The sequence below is a fragment of the Natrix helvetica genome (genome assembly GCF_964273705.1).
Source record: "Natrix helvetica genome assembly, chromosome: 11".
In the NCBI taxonomy this organism is placed as follows: Eukaryota; Metazoa; Chordata; class Lepidosauria; order Squamata; family Natricidae; genus Natrix; species Natrix helvetica.
The window spans coordinates 19,705,348-19,720,524 of NC_138562.1; the positions used below are offsets into that span (position 1 = coordinate 19,705,348).

A 15,177-nucleotide genomic window follows, 5' to 3' on the forward strand; every position below is an offset into this window, starting at 1 on the left:
CATTTGTGTGACTTTTCTTCAAAACACGTGTGTGGGAGCCTTCTAAGCATGATGCCAAACACCGGAGCAACTGGATAGAGGAGTCCACATGTTAAGAAAAGCAGAGTTTCGTTCCCACTGCTCTGGCCACCCTCGATTTTTGGCCGGACACTTTGCTGATGGAAAGATCACTCTCATTAAGTAGGTTAGCAAGCACCAAGAGCTCCAGCTTCTGATTACTGCCTAAGTGGAAGCTGTTTGAGTTGTCCTGGTGTCACTAAGGGGCCTAAAACGAGAAGGCCCTGCTCAAATGGAGTTCCATGAGATTAGAAAGGGTTGTGGGGTCCTTGGTGCTCTCTGAGCTTGGTGGTTTCCTTGCAGACGTTTCATTACCAAACTAGGTAACATCATCAGTGCACTAGTTGGGTAATGAAAAATCTGCGAGAAAACCACCAAGCTCAGAGAGCACCAAGGATCCCAGAACGACCCTCCTCCCCCTCCTCTTCCTCCCTCCCTCCCTCCCCCCATTCTTCTCTACTCCACAAACCTTGCTCCCTTCTAATACTGATGATGTTCCCTAGCTGGGTCATGAAATGTCTGCAAGAAAACCAGCAAGCTCAGAGAGCACCAAGGGCCCCACAGTTCATCCCTAAGCTACAGCTAAATATTCTCCCCCTGGGATTTTATACAGGGTCCTAGAGAAGGATTCTGCTGATGGCCACTTCCCTTGCAGTCCTGCAATGATTAAAAAACAGTTCTAGATTTTCTAGTCCGTTGAAAACCAAAAGCCCTTTTGCACTTTTCATCTAAACACGTTTGATTAAAAAGCAGAGATGGCAGAAAACTCCAAGCAAATCCACAGATTCAGAGCTTCTAAGTTGCTTCATTATGAAGCATCAACGATTTCCCTTAATTTAAAAAAAAAAATACTCTTTTTTAGAATCTACACTAAGCTTTCAACCCTGGAGGTTTTCAAGGAAAGACTAGATAACCCTTTGTCTGAAATGGTCTAGGGTTTCCTGCCTGAGCAGGGGGTTGGACTAGAAGACCTCCAAGGTCCCTTCCAACTCTGTTATTAATAAAATCATGTCCCCCAGCTCAAAAAAGCAACACAGAACTAAATTATGGACTCTCTGGAGTAGCATTGTTTCCCTCTACAAAAATCCAGAGAGATAATCTCAGCGATGGTATGTGGCTATGGAGCAGAGCAGAGAAAAATTGAATATAAAACAAGGAAGGCTTCTTTTCGATAAATAATACCGCCTCAATGGAAATGTTTTTGGCCACCCGGAAAGAACAAAATTATACCATCAGCACTTCCAGGTACCTTTTGAGTTTGTTGCAATGGAATTGTTGCAACGGAAGGATGAGATGTCAGAAATGTGTGTGTGTGTGTCAGAACATGATTGGAGGTTAATCTCTTTGGCAATTTTGATAAACCAACTAAAAAAAATATGTAGTGAAAGTAGAGGCTGCAGCAGCCGTGTGTCTTGGAAAGCTTATCTGGAATGGAAAAGTTGACTTGGCATTATGGGTTTTTTTTGTTTTTTGTTTTGTAGAGTAATGAAATGACATCCTAATGAAATAACCGCCTTTGGAAGACTCGAACGAGTAGCAATGGGCGTTTTCCAAAACACAAGGCCAAAAATGTCTACCAGGATTCTCCGTCATCCAATGTCATCCAGTTGTCTCAAAGGTGCTTTTTCCAGACAGCAAACTGTGGTTTTTTTTCTCAAGGAAGAAGCTTTTTCTTAAGAAAGAATTTTTTTTTTTCTTGAGAAAAGAAACTTTTTCTTCTTCCTCAAGCAAAAAAATAAATAAAAATAGCTCAGTTGCTCTTTGGAAAAAAAAAAACATATTTGAAATGAGGGCAAAAGAAACTCAATTGTCAGATGCTCCCATGACAGGACAATCCTCTAATTAATATAACTCTGGAGGTAAAGGTATAGGTTCCCCTTGCACATATGTGCTAGTCGTTCCCGACTCTAGGGGGCGGTGCTCATCTCCCTTTCAAAGCCGAAGAGCCAGCACTTTCCGAAGATGTCTCCGTGGTCATGTGGCCGGCATATCTAAAAGCCAAAGGTGCACAGAACGCTGTTCCCTTCCCACCAAAGGTGGTTTCTATTTTTCTACTTGCACTTTTTACATGCTTTTAAACTGCTAGGGTGGCAGAAGCTGGGACAAGCAAGCGGAGCTCACTCCATTACGCGACACTAGGGATTCAAACCGCCGAACTGCTGAGCTTCCCGGCAAACTCAGCGTCTTAGCCACTGAGCCAATTGCAGAGAAAAGAGAGAAAATAGGAGTGGGGGATGAATGAATGAATGAATCAATCAATCAATGATTGATTTACTCTGCCAATGACCAGAAAAGACAAAGAACAAAAACAGAGTGAAACAAATAAATACAATAATATACTAACAAGTAGCAGAAAATGTGACTTTCATTCCTTTGTTACTGCATTAACACAGTGTGATAAATGTAAAACATTAATAGGCATGTTAGGAAAAAAACTATATATTCCCTACAAGCTTTTAGTTAAGGTATATCAAACCAAAAGTAATATTTAAAACAAGTGTAAATATGTCCTTAACCGATTGTATCTTGCTTTCATCACAGCAACAAAACAAAAAAATTAAGGTACACCTTATTTATAACAATAACAGAGGCAGGAAATGCATAAATAAATAAAATACAAACTCTCCTTCCCTTTTAGGTCTTTAGATCTTTAAAGTGTTAATTCAAGATTCAGGTTTTACCATCCTTCAGCCTTAAACCAACCAACAACTAAACACAATGTGAAAAAAAACTAGGCCATATTATCAAAATCATTCCCTTTCATGGCAAAATTCTGGGATTTGTGCTTTGAACATTGTAGATTTTCCTGCGCCGATAAATGTTATCTTTATATTTGCCAGTGTTTTGATAACATTTTGTTGGTTTTTTTAAACATTTTGTTTGCTTTTTAAACAAAATGTCCACTGCCCCTTTCAGATACTAGAATCCAAAGTTCTTTGGTAGAAAGTGACCCTGTCGCTTCTATGCCCATCTTGAGAGCTTTTCATGGTCATCCTTTTTGAGGATGGATATTGTCTGTAATTATTTCTGAGTCTGGTTTAAACCAGAATCTAAACCAGGACAGAAGGATCAGAGGGTGAAAGTTAGTTGTGATGCTTTAGAACTCCAAAATGGCCAATATGACTCCCAAGCGTTGATGGGCATGCTTCTGTTCTTCTTATTATTATTTGTAGTACTGTGAGTTAAAATAGAATATATTCAATTATTTTCATATCATAAGTGTTTCCGGCACTGAGGAAGCTTCAGGAAAGGGTCAATGAGCTGAAGAGTTGGAGAAGGTCTTTTCTAGAAAGAGATGAGATTTCTGGTGATGGCTATTCATCCAGAACAATCCATGGAAACTCTTTCTCCAGAATTACAATCAAAGGGGGAGAATGGCGTTAAGATCATCATTTGCCAGCTTTCCAGAGAAGTCATGTTGGACTACATAAGCTTTTCTGGATGAAATATATAGTCAGCATGTAGCAGCTGAGGACATCATATAAGGCTGGAATAGATGGACTTTTGGACTTAACCCAGATGTTTCTCAATGTTCTTCTTGTCCTCTGTTCAGAGAAATGATATCTAAGGAGGCCTCTGTATTGTGATTTTGTTCTTCATCTCTTTGAAGAAGGAAGGAAGAGAAGAAAGAAAGAAGACAACTGTGAAAAAGAGAACAAAGAATTCATCACAGGGGACCCCCAGGAGGGGCTTTCTGACAGCCTCCAGAAATAAGGTTCAAAGGATGATTTTGTTTAATTGTTGTTATGGAAGAAGAGGGTTAATAGACACACACACACACAAACACTTCCACTCAGAGTGTGAGATGCAGTTTGTTCCTCAGGAAGTTGTGGGCTGGCACACACTGTGTCGAGCAAGACCCAAATTTCATGGTAGTTGCACGAGAACTTTGGGAGGTACAGATACAGCACAATGGAAGAAACAAGGCAGCCCTATTCTCCATCAAATATGCCACCGGCTGAACCAGTGTCAAGGGGCACCATGAAGACTTTCTTGAGTGTGATCACGATCTTCGTTATTGCTCAACTCGTGGGCACTGTCCTCTATATTTTGCACCTTCACATCAAGTTAGACAAGGTAAGCCCGGTTTCTTGATAGAGAAGATGTCAAAGTTGGGATTCCATGGGTGGGAAGGCAACTACAGTGGACAACAGGTTGAATTCATGCGGTATCAAACGCTTATTCTGCTTTCTAATGCGGTGGTGGGCATGTTAATTGGGGGGGGGCAACCAAATGTCAGTTCCCATCTAGCAATGGAAGGGTGTTTTATGATTGTAGACCAGTCCTACTCTTCCAGGTTCCACCTTAATCTCTTGAGAATGGTGGGAACAAACAGGAAGAAAGTGTCCTGTGTCTGTTGTCTTAGCTCCTGGAGGAAAGATAGGTGTAAATCTAACACATGGATGGATGGTTAGATGGGTCACTCTTGATTATTCTGATTCCATTGAATGGAAGGAAGAGAAAGTGCTTTCAAAGGAGTTTCAAAGGAGAACATTTGCAGGTTGTGCTGTGAGGTTCTTAACTACAAAGAAGGTGTACCTGAGGGGGTTGTCTTTCATCCTTTCTCCATCCATCTCCAGCCCCCCCTGGCTTCCCACATATCCATTCATTCCTAAGAGAAATTCCTTGGGAGTTTGTTCCTCCCAGAGAGCTTGTTCATTCAAGAAAGGATGGCCATCCAGGGAGGCTTCACAAGGATGGGAAGAGCTGGAGCTGGAAATAGCTTCACCCCATCTGCAGCCTCCTTGGCTTCTCCTGCTTACGTTCAATCCCAAGGGTCTGGGAGTTTCTTTTCTTTCTTTTTTTCTTTCCTTCTTTCTTTCTCTTCCTTCCTTCCTTCTTTCTCTCTCTCTTTCCTTCTCTCCCTCTCTCTCCCTCTCTCCCTCTCCTCTCTCCCTCTTCGTTTTATCAAGTAAAATATATTTAAATCATCTCTCCCCCCCCTCTCTCTCTTGGTCTTATCAAGTAAAATATGTTTAAATCACATCTCTCTCTCTCTCTCCCCCTCTCTCTTATCAAGTAAAAATATATTTAAATCATATCTCTCTCTCTCCTCTCTCTCTTGGTCTTATCAAGTAAAATATATTTAAATAATCTCTCTCCCTCCCTCCCTCTCTCTCTCTGTCTTTCTGAGGGAGGGCAGAGGAGTTGCAGAGTAATGGAAACCTGGATGATAGAAAGAAACTATCATAGCCACATCCTCTGCTATCTTAGACAGCCAAGGAAAGAATGTCTTTCAAAGACATTCAAAAAAATACGCTGACAATCCAGCAATCAAATATAACTGCAATTTGGGGCAAGCTGGATGTGCAGAGGGTTTTAGGCTGATGAACTTAATCAATCACAAAGGCAGCCTGTCGGTACTCTGAAATGCATCCTTCCCTGCCTACAGGGACCTTCTGGAAAGGATACTGCATGGTGTTGGAGTTCCAACATGGGCAATGTGCCCCTTTCCCATTGATCAACCCTTCCATTTTTGTTTCCGTCAATCATTCGTAGGCTGTGTAAAAACATAGTGAAAGAAAGCAAACGGTATTTGGACCAGAAATGTTGTTGTCTTCCTCCAAAAAACAGCCTAGTTGCCTTTTGTTAAAAAGCACTTATTTCCTCCCCTTTCCTTCCTTCCCTTCCTCTCCTTCTTTCCTTCCCTTCCTTTCCTTTCCTTCCTTTCCTTCTTTCCTTCCCTTCCTTTCCCTCCTTTCCTTTCCCTTCCCAACATTGCAACAAGATCTTGAATCCCACCAAGCAACATCTTTCTCTCCCCCAGGGAAGGACTCGAGAGGTGGACAAAAATACCAGCTCCAGTCTAAATATCTGTCTGACTCTGCAACCAACCATTAAATGTATATATCGCCCCGGCAACTTATCCTGGGCAACTTACTAATTGTTTAAAACATTAAAAGCAAGAAAACCAAACAGGGACCTAAATAAAATAAGTAGGCTAAAGATGACCGGATGAGAAATTGGGTGGGAACAAGGAAAAACAATCAAGATTCAGAGGTGGTGTCAGTCATCCTGACCACAACTGTTTTAGGGCAACATCAATGCTTCAGAAAAGGATACACTACTCAGTTGAGTCATTATCTTTCCGGCCAACCTACTTAACAAACCTTGATAGAGCAGGGGTGGGGGGTGGGTTCTGATGCTGTCCTTATTGTTTGGGGGTGAAATTGGGGTAGGATGAGTGTCTGTTGACTTCAGTAATTCCCCTCCCCCCTTGATTCTGAGAATTGGTCCTCTTGCAACACCCAGCAACTATTTCCTCCATAGCTTTGCAAGTTAATTGTCTGCTCAGAATTGAGTTGTCATCATCCTGTAGTTAGCCTGGAACCTTATTTAGAAGAGAAGGATGGAGTTGGCCATGCCTTGCATTGATCATGAGCCAACCTGGGTTCAACCCTCCTGTTCAGCTAGGAGAACCCGAAGAGGACAATTCGATCGTGACTGGGGCTTGTTCCCCAGAAGTCAGCCGTTTCTGTGTCATCTTCCTGATTTTGACTCTAAAGCTGCAATTCAGCCTTAGATTTGACATCATGTGGGAATCTAATACAATGTGATTTCATCATCTTCTACTGTGATATATCTGTGCGTAATAGCTTTTGCAGAAACCTTCCAAATCAAGATTTGATTTTTAAAGACTAAAACAGACCCCCCCCCCAAAAAAAAACTTGTTAGGAGTTTCTCCAGGGGGCCAGGAAGTATCAGGATATTTCCCAACCTGTGATTTAACATCTCTTTAGGTCCTAAACTTCCTTTACTTTTTAAAAATTAAAAGATGGGAATGATATGATCCATGGCGATGAGCTGCTTAGATTAAAGACTCTCCTCCTCCTCCTCTTCCAGAAGAAACTGGAGAGCCATTTGACTAGGATGATGGTATAGGATCCCCTGCTTGAGCAGTGGGTTGGACTAGAAGACCTCCGTGGTCCCTTCCAACTCTTGTTATTCTGTTATTCCGTTAACCATTGGAAAAGGTGGGACTTGGTATTCGGCCAATCTAGAAAAGTCCCGTTTTGGAAACAGCCGGTTGTGTAAGCCAGATCTGGGGAGGAAGCAAGGGGGGAAAAGTTTGATGCTTATGCTAAAAGAGGGGTGGGGAGAAAGAAGCAAGCAAGCAAGCAGATTTTTTTAAAAAGCCATGTTTGGAGGCAAAGAAAGTGGCAAAGAGGCCGCACAGTCTTCTTGGAAGTAGCATTTGTGTTTTCACACCCTCGTTTTATCTATCTATCCATCCACCCACCCACCCATATCTATCTATTTATCCATCCATCCATCCATCCATCCATCCATCCATCCATCCACCCACATCTATCTATCTATCTATCTATCTATCTATCTATCTATCTATCTATCTATCTATCTATCATCTATCATCTATCATCTATCTATCTATCTATCTATCTATCTATCTATCTATCTATCATCTATCATCTATCTATCTATCTATCTATCATCTATCTATCTATCATCTATCTATCTATCTATCTATCTATCTATCTATCTATCTATCTATCTATCTATCTATCTATCATCTATCTATTTATCACCTACCTACCTACCTACCTACCTACCTACCTACCTACCTACCTATCTATCTATCTATCTATCTGACAGAACAATTAATCAGTGGAACAAATTGCCTCCAGAAGTTGTTCTGGAGTGCTCCAACTGGATGTTTGTAAGAAGATGTTGGATAACCATTTGTCTGAAATGGTATAGGGTTTCTTGCTTAGGCAGGGGGCTGGACTAGAAGACCTCCAAGGTCCCTTCCAACTCTATTATTCTCTTCTCTTCTATATTTCGTATGGCAGAAATGTTAAATTAAAAACGCGCATCTCAGTTGCATTTTCCGTGAGTAAACAGGAAACCATTTACTCCGTTTACAAGTTTCTCACTGGCATTTTCACATGAAAACAAAGTGCTCCGCTTGACTCGTTGAGCCGATTCAACGTTGCATCCACGGTTTTAATCTGTGATGGTTTCCCCTGATAGATGGGCAACGAGCTGACGTTACACGAAGATTACGTGTTCCTGAAACGAGTGCAGAGCTGTCGGAAACCGCAGGGGGAGGAGGCCTCCTTTCTAGATTGCGCAAAGATTTCAGAAAGCTTCCGAGAACTGATTGATTCTTCCCAAAAGGTGATTGACTTTTGTCCATCCACGAGTCTGACCTAAAAGCATCCTTGGGTTGTTTTGCTGAGTCCTTTTTTTTGTCCTTCCCAAGCTTTGAAGGTGAATGGACAACTCTTGTCCGTTCAGAAATGCTTTGGGTTTCCTGCTTGAGCTGCGGGCTGGACTAGAAGACCTCCAAGGCCCCTTCCAACCCTTTGTTATTCTGTAATCATCGAAGAGAGATTCAACCTAGAACTAAGAAAAAAATTCTGACCGTGAGAACCATCAACCAGGAGAAAGGCTTGACTTCAGGAGGTGTAGGTGCTCCTTCACTGAAGGTTTTTAAGGAGAAACTGGAGAGCCATTTGACTAGGATGATGGTATAGGATCCCCTGCTTGAGCAGTGGGTTGGACTAGAAGACCTCCGTGGTCCCTTCCAACTCTTGTTATTCTGTTATTCCGTTAACCATTGGAAAAGGTGGGACTTGGTATTCGGCCAATCTAGAAAAGTCCCGTTTTGGAAACAGCCGGTTGTGTAAGCCAGATCTGGGGAGGAAGCAAGGGGGGAAAAGTTTGATGCTTATGCTAAAAGAGGGGTGGGGAGAAAGAAGCAAGCAAGCAGATTTTTTTATAAAAAAAAACATGTTTGGAGGCAAAAAAAAGTGGCAAAGAGGCCGCACAGTCTTCTTGGAAGCAGCATTTGTGTTTTCACACCCTCGTTTTATTCATGCCCAAGGATTCATTTTGAGGGTGCAGTGAGAGGTACAGGTTTTCCTGTCCCAGCAGTTTCAGTGTGCAAAAACCAAAGTCGTTTAAGAATAATCGATTAAACCGCAGTAGCTGTCCCAGATAGCCTTTACAAACTGAAAGGTCATGACCCCAAAGGCCCAGGCAGGAAAATAGGATGGATTAACTCCCCTCCTTTGCTCCAGGTCCAGAAATGGTTCTTTATTTCGGATTACCTGATGGCACAGTATCGATCTGGAAAAAAAATCCAGTTTGTTGTTTGAGCTATTTAAAACCTTGCACTGGATTCCTTCCCTTCCCTTTTTACTTTCTGATGGCAAAGCCAAATTCAGTGGAGCTTTAGGAGAGATTGGATGGCCTGGGGAAAGTCCTCAATAAATATGATGGGATTATTTCCGTTTTAGTGTGAGTTTTTAATCCTTGTGTCTCAACCAGAGTGGCTTGTGTGAAATGGGCAGCTCTAGAAATCGTATCAATAAAACGACTTCCTTTTCTTTTACAGGTTCCAGATCAAATTTTGCCTGCTATGCGAACAAGTAAGTTTCTGCAACTTTGAAAAAACTTCTCTCTCTCTCTCCCTCTCCCTGTCTCTCTTTTTTTCTCTCTCTCCCTCCCTCCCTCTCCCTCCTCCCTCCCTCTTTCTCTCTGCCTCTCTGTCTCTCTTTCTGTATCATCCTCTCTCTTTCTCTGTCTCTCTCCCTCCATCACCATCTCTCTTTCTGTCTCTCTCTCTAGTTCCCTCTCTTTTTCTCACTTTCTCTTTTTCTCTCCCTCCCTCTTTCTCTCTCTCTCTCTTTCTGTATCCCTTTCTCTCTCTCTTTCTCTCTTTCTATCTGTCTCTTTCTCTCTCTCTCTCTCTTTCTCTCCCTCCCTCACCATCTCTCTTTCTGTCTCTCTCCCTCCCTCTCTTTTTCTCACTCTCTTTTTCTCTCCTTCCCTCCCTCTTTCTCTCTGTCTCTCTCTTTCTGTATCTCTCTCTCTCTTTGTCTCTGTCTGTCTCTCTTTCTCTCTCTTTCTCTCCCTCCCTCACCATCTCACTTTCTGTCTTTCTGTCTCTCTCTCTTTCTCTCTCCCCTCCCTCACCATCTCTCTTTCTGTCTCTGTCTCTGTCTCTCTCTTCCCCACCTGTCTCTCTCACACACACTGTTGGTTTAAGACACACTAACACTTCATTGACAAAAAAAGGTTTTGAAAAGGCAAAGAAAACATAATAGTAGCACCAGAAAATTGGTTATGGATACAATTACATTACTGGTGACATCTTGGCCCTAAAGCAATGGAGAAAATTTCTCGACATGCTAGCAACTACTTAGCTGCACAAACCTCACTTGGAAATTAGTTCATTTCGATCACGCTGTGCCATATTTCTGAATTTTTCAGCCCTTCCTTTGGGGGTTTCTAGAGCCTTTTCCCCTTTCTGGACCATCTTCCCATCAATGAAGAGTTAATGGAGCAAGGAACTTTATTCCAGCCAATAAGTTGAAGATTAAGAGTTCGGTAGCACCTTTCCTGGCTCACGTATTTTATTAAAAGGGAGAAACTTTTTCATAAATTGTGAATTAAAAGTCGGATAGCATGATATGTGGCTAATAAATTTTTATCAAAAGGCAGACGCTTTCAATGACCACTGTTGTTGTTTTTTATTTGCAGGTACCCCAAAGCGAGGAGTAAGCATTCACTTGGCAGGTGTGAGCAGCCAGGCCAAAGGTGAGAAGTGGCATTATTTTCTGGCCATTTGGAATTGGAGAAAGAATTGCTATCAAGGCAAGAGTCAGATAAGAGGGGGTTGAGCCCAGGCCAAGAGAGAGTAACTTGAAAAAAACAGCTCAGACCAACACTCTCCCTAGTACACAAATGACGTGGAAGGCGGGGGGGGGGAAGCACATTCAGGCTTGCAAAATCCTATTACCATAGCGGAGTGTCAGGGTTCCAATCAGAAGTGGGTTGTTCCCATTTCGGCCCGGATCGGGCGAACCGGTAGTGGCGGCAGAAGGCTCCGTGCCCCAATCGGTAGTAAACAAATTGGCAAGCCGCCACTGGTTCCAATTCATACAGCCATTGCAAACGGAACTCCGAGGCAGGTTGATTCCTCAGAGAACAGTTTTATTTGGAGAGATCATCTTGGCACAGACTGGTGGAAAACCAACTCCGAGAGTTCCCGTGCTTTCCACCTCGTTAAAAAGTGAAAGTTTCCTCTTCTCTCAAACAATATTAGTCACATTGTCCAATCTGGTTGCTGGCTGGTTGCCTGGTTACTTTCCCCCCTCCTCCTCCTCCTCCTCTGGCCAGCCAGCAGTTGGAATGTCCTCGACTCATTAGAAAACTGTTTTGTTTTGGCTACAAAACCTCAGGTATCTCTGCACACCCCCACCCCCACCCTCAGCTCCAGGCTGTGTCGAGCCTGAAGCCACGTGAAGAAAAATCCCTACAGAAAAAGCTACAGAAAAGAAAGCGGCCACCTCCAGGTCAGCTTCAGGGTTGACAGTCTTCCCCCCTCAGTTGAAGAAACCCTCAACCCTCAAAGCTTTTCAAACTGGACAGCTTTACGATGCGTGGACTTCAACTCCCAGAATGCCCAAGCCAGCATGTAGTTGTAGCTTACCCAAAAATAAAAGTGGACTTCTAGGGCATTGGTCTTTTAATCTGGTCTTACCTTATTGAGCTGACATGGAGTTAATGAAACCTATCCTCTTCCTCCCTACAGTTTTACACTGGAAGAATACGATCTACGCTCCAAAGGATGATGCGTTCTCCAACCGGGATGGAAAAATCACAATTAGCCAAGACGGGCGGTATTACATTTATGCCCAAGTCACCTTCTGCAGCAAGCCAGAGCTGCATGCCCCATTCAACGTCCGTGTTTATCTCAACCTGCCGTCGGAGACAGATCAACTGCTACTGAAGGGGGTGGGGACTTACAGCACTTCAGAGGACCTGTGCGGCTTGCAGTCCATCCATGTAGGCAGAGTTGTGGAGCTCCAGTCCGGCCACACCATCTTCGTCAATGTAACGGACCTCTCCAGAGTAGATTATGCCCATGGGCACACCTACCTTGGCCTTATTCAGCTCTCCTAGAAAAGGCTCTTGGTTCTGTGGCCCGCCCTGATCCCTTCCCCTGTCCTCCAACCATATTTATGAACTCTTTGGTTCTATTTCTTTTATAGATATATTTTATTTAATTTATTAAGCAGGAGGGGAGGGTGAATTGTCCAAATCTGAAGGTTATCAAAGATAGGCAGCCCTTAATATGAGAGGATAGCTGTGGTTCATTCCAAGTTGGAAAGCTGAAGGCTGCCGGTTTTAAGACAGCATCTCACGTGACTTCCAGGACTGTTGCTGGAGGAGAAAGCGGTGTGCCTCTTGATCCCATGCATGCTTTGCTAGTAGAACTCACTGATGGAGAATATCCCGGTGGGGAAGCACCTGCTGCTTCTTCCTGGAGGCCCACACCAGGTCACAGTTACCTCCAAAGAGGACTAAGAAGGACCCTTAGGAAGAACTGCTTGTTCCTCACCATCAACCAACGCTCCCCAATCTGATGCTTTTCAGATGTGCTGAGATGCCAACTGCAAACATGCTTAGTCAACATGGCCAGCTTTGCACAAACATAACAACCCTCCTATGATTATATATTAGTATATTTTGTAAAAGACTAACATGTTTAAGGGAATAACAGAGTTGGAAAGGACTTCGGAGGTCTTTTAGTCCATCCTCCTGCTCAAGCAGGAGACCCTATGCCCATTTCAGACAAATGGCTGCCCAGACTTTTCTTAAAAACCTCCAGTGATGAAGCACCCACAAGTTCTGGAGGCAAGTTGTTCCTCAACTGTTAGGAAGTTTCTCCTTCATTCCAGGTTGTTTCTCTCCTTGATTAGTTTCCATCCATTGCTTCTTGTCCTGCCTTCTGGTGCTTCGGAGAATAGCTTGACTCCCTCTTCTTTGTGGCAACCCCTGAGATATTGGAAGACTGCTATCCTGTCTCCCTTAGTTCTTCTTTTCATTAAACTAGACATATCCAATTCCTGCAACCATTCTTAGTATGCTTGACCCAAGGGGATAAAATTAAGCCCTCTAAGGTGAACTTCTTGTTGAAGTCGCCACGAAATGATGAAATCTTGGCTCAAATCAGTGGTGGGATTCAATTTTTTTTACTACTGGTTCTGTGGGCGTGGCTTTGTGGGCATGGTGTGGCTTTGTGGGTGTGGCAGGGGAAGGATACGGCAAAATCCCCATTCCCTCCTCAACCCACTAACCTGCTTTCCAGCTCCCTTCTCCTGTGCAGGGCAACAAAAGAAGATCAGATGGGGAGGATGGGAGGCAGAGGGGGCATGGCCAGCCTTTTTGCCGGTTCTTCTAACTACTCAAAATTTCCGCTACCGGTTCTCCAGAACCTGTGCAGAACTGGCTGAGTATCACCTCTGGCTCAAATGTTTCTCAAACTGAACTTTCACAGCTCAAAGTGATGTTGTGTAGTGTCAAAGAGGACAACACCTTAGCCTTATGTGTTAAGCTGTCCCCTGTGGTTTAAGCCAAGAGTCTCCAACCTTGGCAACTTTAAGACTTGTGGACCGAGTTGAAGTCCACAAGTCTTAAAGTTGCCACCGTTGGAGACTCCGAGTTTAGGCAACCAGCTCTAATGAATGATAAATAATGGTGGTTTAGCAGAGTTGACGTAAATGAACCTGTGCATGATGAAAAGACAAAAGAGCCTCAACTCCTCCTGTTCTTAACCAGCCTGCCAAAACGGTTGAAACAAAGCATTTTCTTTGGCTGATATTTTCTGCTTAAACGTCCGGGGGTTGTTGTTGTTAAGGGAGCCTTTTGCAATGACCTCCTTTCGTTTTTAGCCGGAACTAAACTACTCCGAGGAGAAATAACCTATCGTGAAAGACGACACGCACACTTGTAAAAGCCACAGCCTTGTTTTCTTTTTAAAAATCCTCTTTTATTTCCTTCAAAACCAAAATTTAAAAATGTTCTCAAAATAAAAATATTTTTTAGAAAAAAAGGGGTTTGATTGCATCAGTCGTGGTGGGCCAGAAATAAAAACGTAACAAGAGATAAACTAAGAAGCAAAAGAAAGGAACAAATAAGATGAGGTCTTAACAGAAACCTATTTACATAAAACTGTAAATATATATTTATATGTATTTATATATGTATATTATCCAATCAGGTTCAAATGGCTTCTTTTCCTTTAGTACAATTGTATATTCTTCCTTTTGTTTTGTTTTTTAACAGCACAATCCTATGCATTTTTACTGAGTTCCATGGACTTCTCTGAAAAACATGGGATTTTTGCAGCCTTAATTGTCCTTAGAACAGCAACACACACAAACATATTACAACATCTGGTGCATATAGTGGAAACAAAGATTGAATTCAGAGAATAAGGCCAGCATTTCCTAAATTTTGGAGGCCTGGACACAGTAATTTCCTTGGCTGGAGGAAACATGACCAAGCAGAGACAGAATTTATGCTTACCAAGGAAATCCAAAGGTGGTGGTAGTAGTTGTTGTTTTCTGAAGAAATTAACAATCCTTGAGAAATCAAGATTTTTTTTCCTCTCCTGGCAATGATCTCTTTCTTACATTCCAAGATTGTTCCTACCGTGTGCCCAGAGATTTGATGGTTTCCTTGATTGCCAAGAATTGATCAGCGTTAATATTCTTCCTCTTGACAATGTTGGAACTTCTCGTTCCTGGCGGGCAGGGGGCACCTGAAGCATGGTGGATTTGTGGATATTTATTCCAACCCACCCCCCGCCATGCTCCAGATATAGTTTTGGAATTGCTTAGGACACTCTGGGTCCACCTCTTTGGAAGCACCTGGCTGGGAGTACTAAGGAAGCATAGAAATAAGTGGGCATCAGAGGACCATCTCTGCATTCATCTCAGACAGATGTTCTTCCTCCCCACGGCTGAATTTAGGAAGGTTTGAGGAGAGGTCTCTCCAGGTATGTTCTCAGAAGTTGGCAATGCTCAGTGCTGTGTGGCTGGCACAGGCCACCCAAGCAACCTTCAACTCCATCGCTCCCCCTAAGAGAGAAGCGATGGCCAACCTTGGCAACTTTAAGACCTGTGGACTTCAACTCCCAGAATTCCCCAGCCATGCATAGCTAGGAGTTGGAAGTCCACAGGTCTTAAAGTTGCCAAGGTTGGACATCCCTGGTCTAGCTGGGTTGAGCCCTTTCAAGACGTTCCTTCATAAGATAACAACTGAACTTGAAAACCTATCATACTTTTCCTTTTTTTAAAAAAG

The 15,177-nt window shown here is 43.0% G+C and overlaps 1 protein-coding gene across 1 annotated transcript; it reads left to right on the forward strand.

Annotated features, from left to right (window-relative positions):
* Positions 1-3,870: 3,870 nt before the first annotated feature.
* On the forward strand, positions 3,871-13,433 carry CD40LG (CD40 ligand). The gene is made up of 5 exons (XM_081963939.1): positions 3,871-4,134; positions 8,050-8,196; positions 9,419-9,452; positions 10,567-10,623; positions 11,621-13,433. Exons 1-5 carry the CDS (start codon positions 3,970-3,972, stop codon positions 11,989-11,991), a joined length of 774 nt encoding a protein of 257 aa, XP_081820065.1. The 5' UTR covers positions 3,871-3,969; the 3' UTR covers positions 11,992-13,433.
* The last annotated feature ends 1,744 nt before the right edge of the window (positions 13,434-15,177 follow it).

What these genes read in the sequence shown, in the direction of transcription:
- CD40LG (XM_081963939.1), top strand. Translation starts at nt 3,970, where the DNA reads ATGGAAGAAACAAGGCAGCCCTATTCTCCATCAAATATGCCACCGGCT. An exon ending in TGATTGATTCTTCCCAAAAG is followed by an intron (nt 8,197 to 9,418) that starts GTGATTGACTTT and finishes TTTCTTTTACAG; the next exon opens with GTTCCAGATCAAATTTTGCC. An exon ending in TGTGAGCAGCCAGGCCAAAG is followed by an intron (nt 10,624 to 11,620) that starts GTGAGAAGTGGC and finishes TCCTCCCTACAG; the next exon opens with TTTTACACTGGAAGAATACG.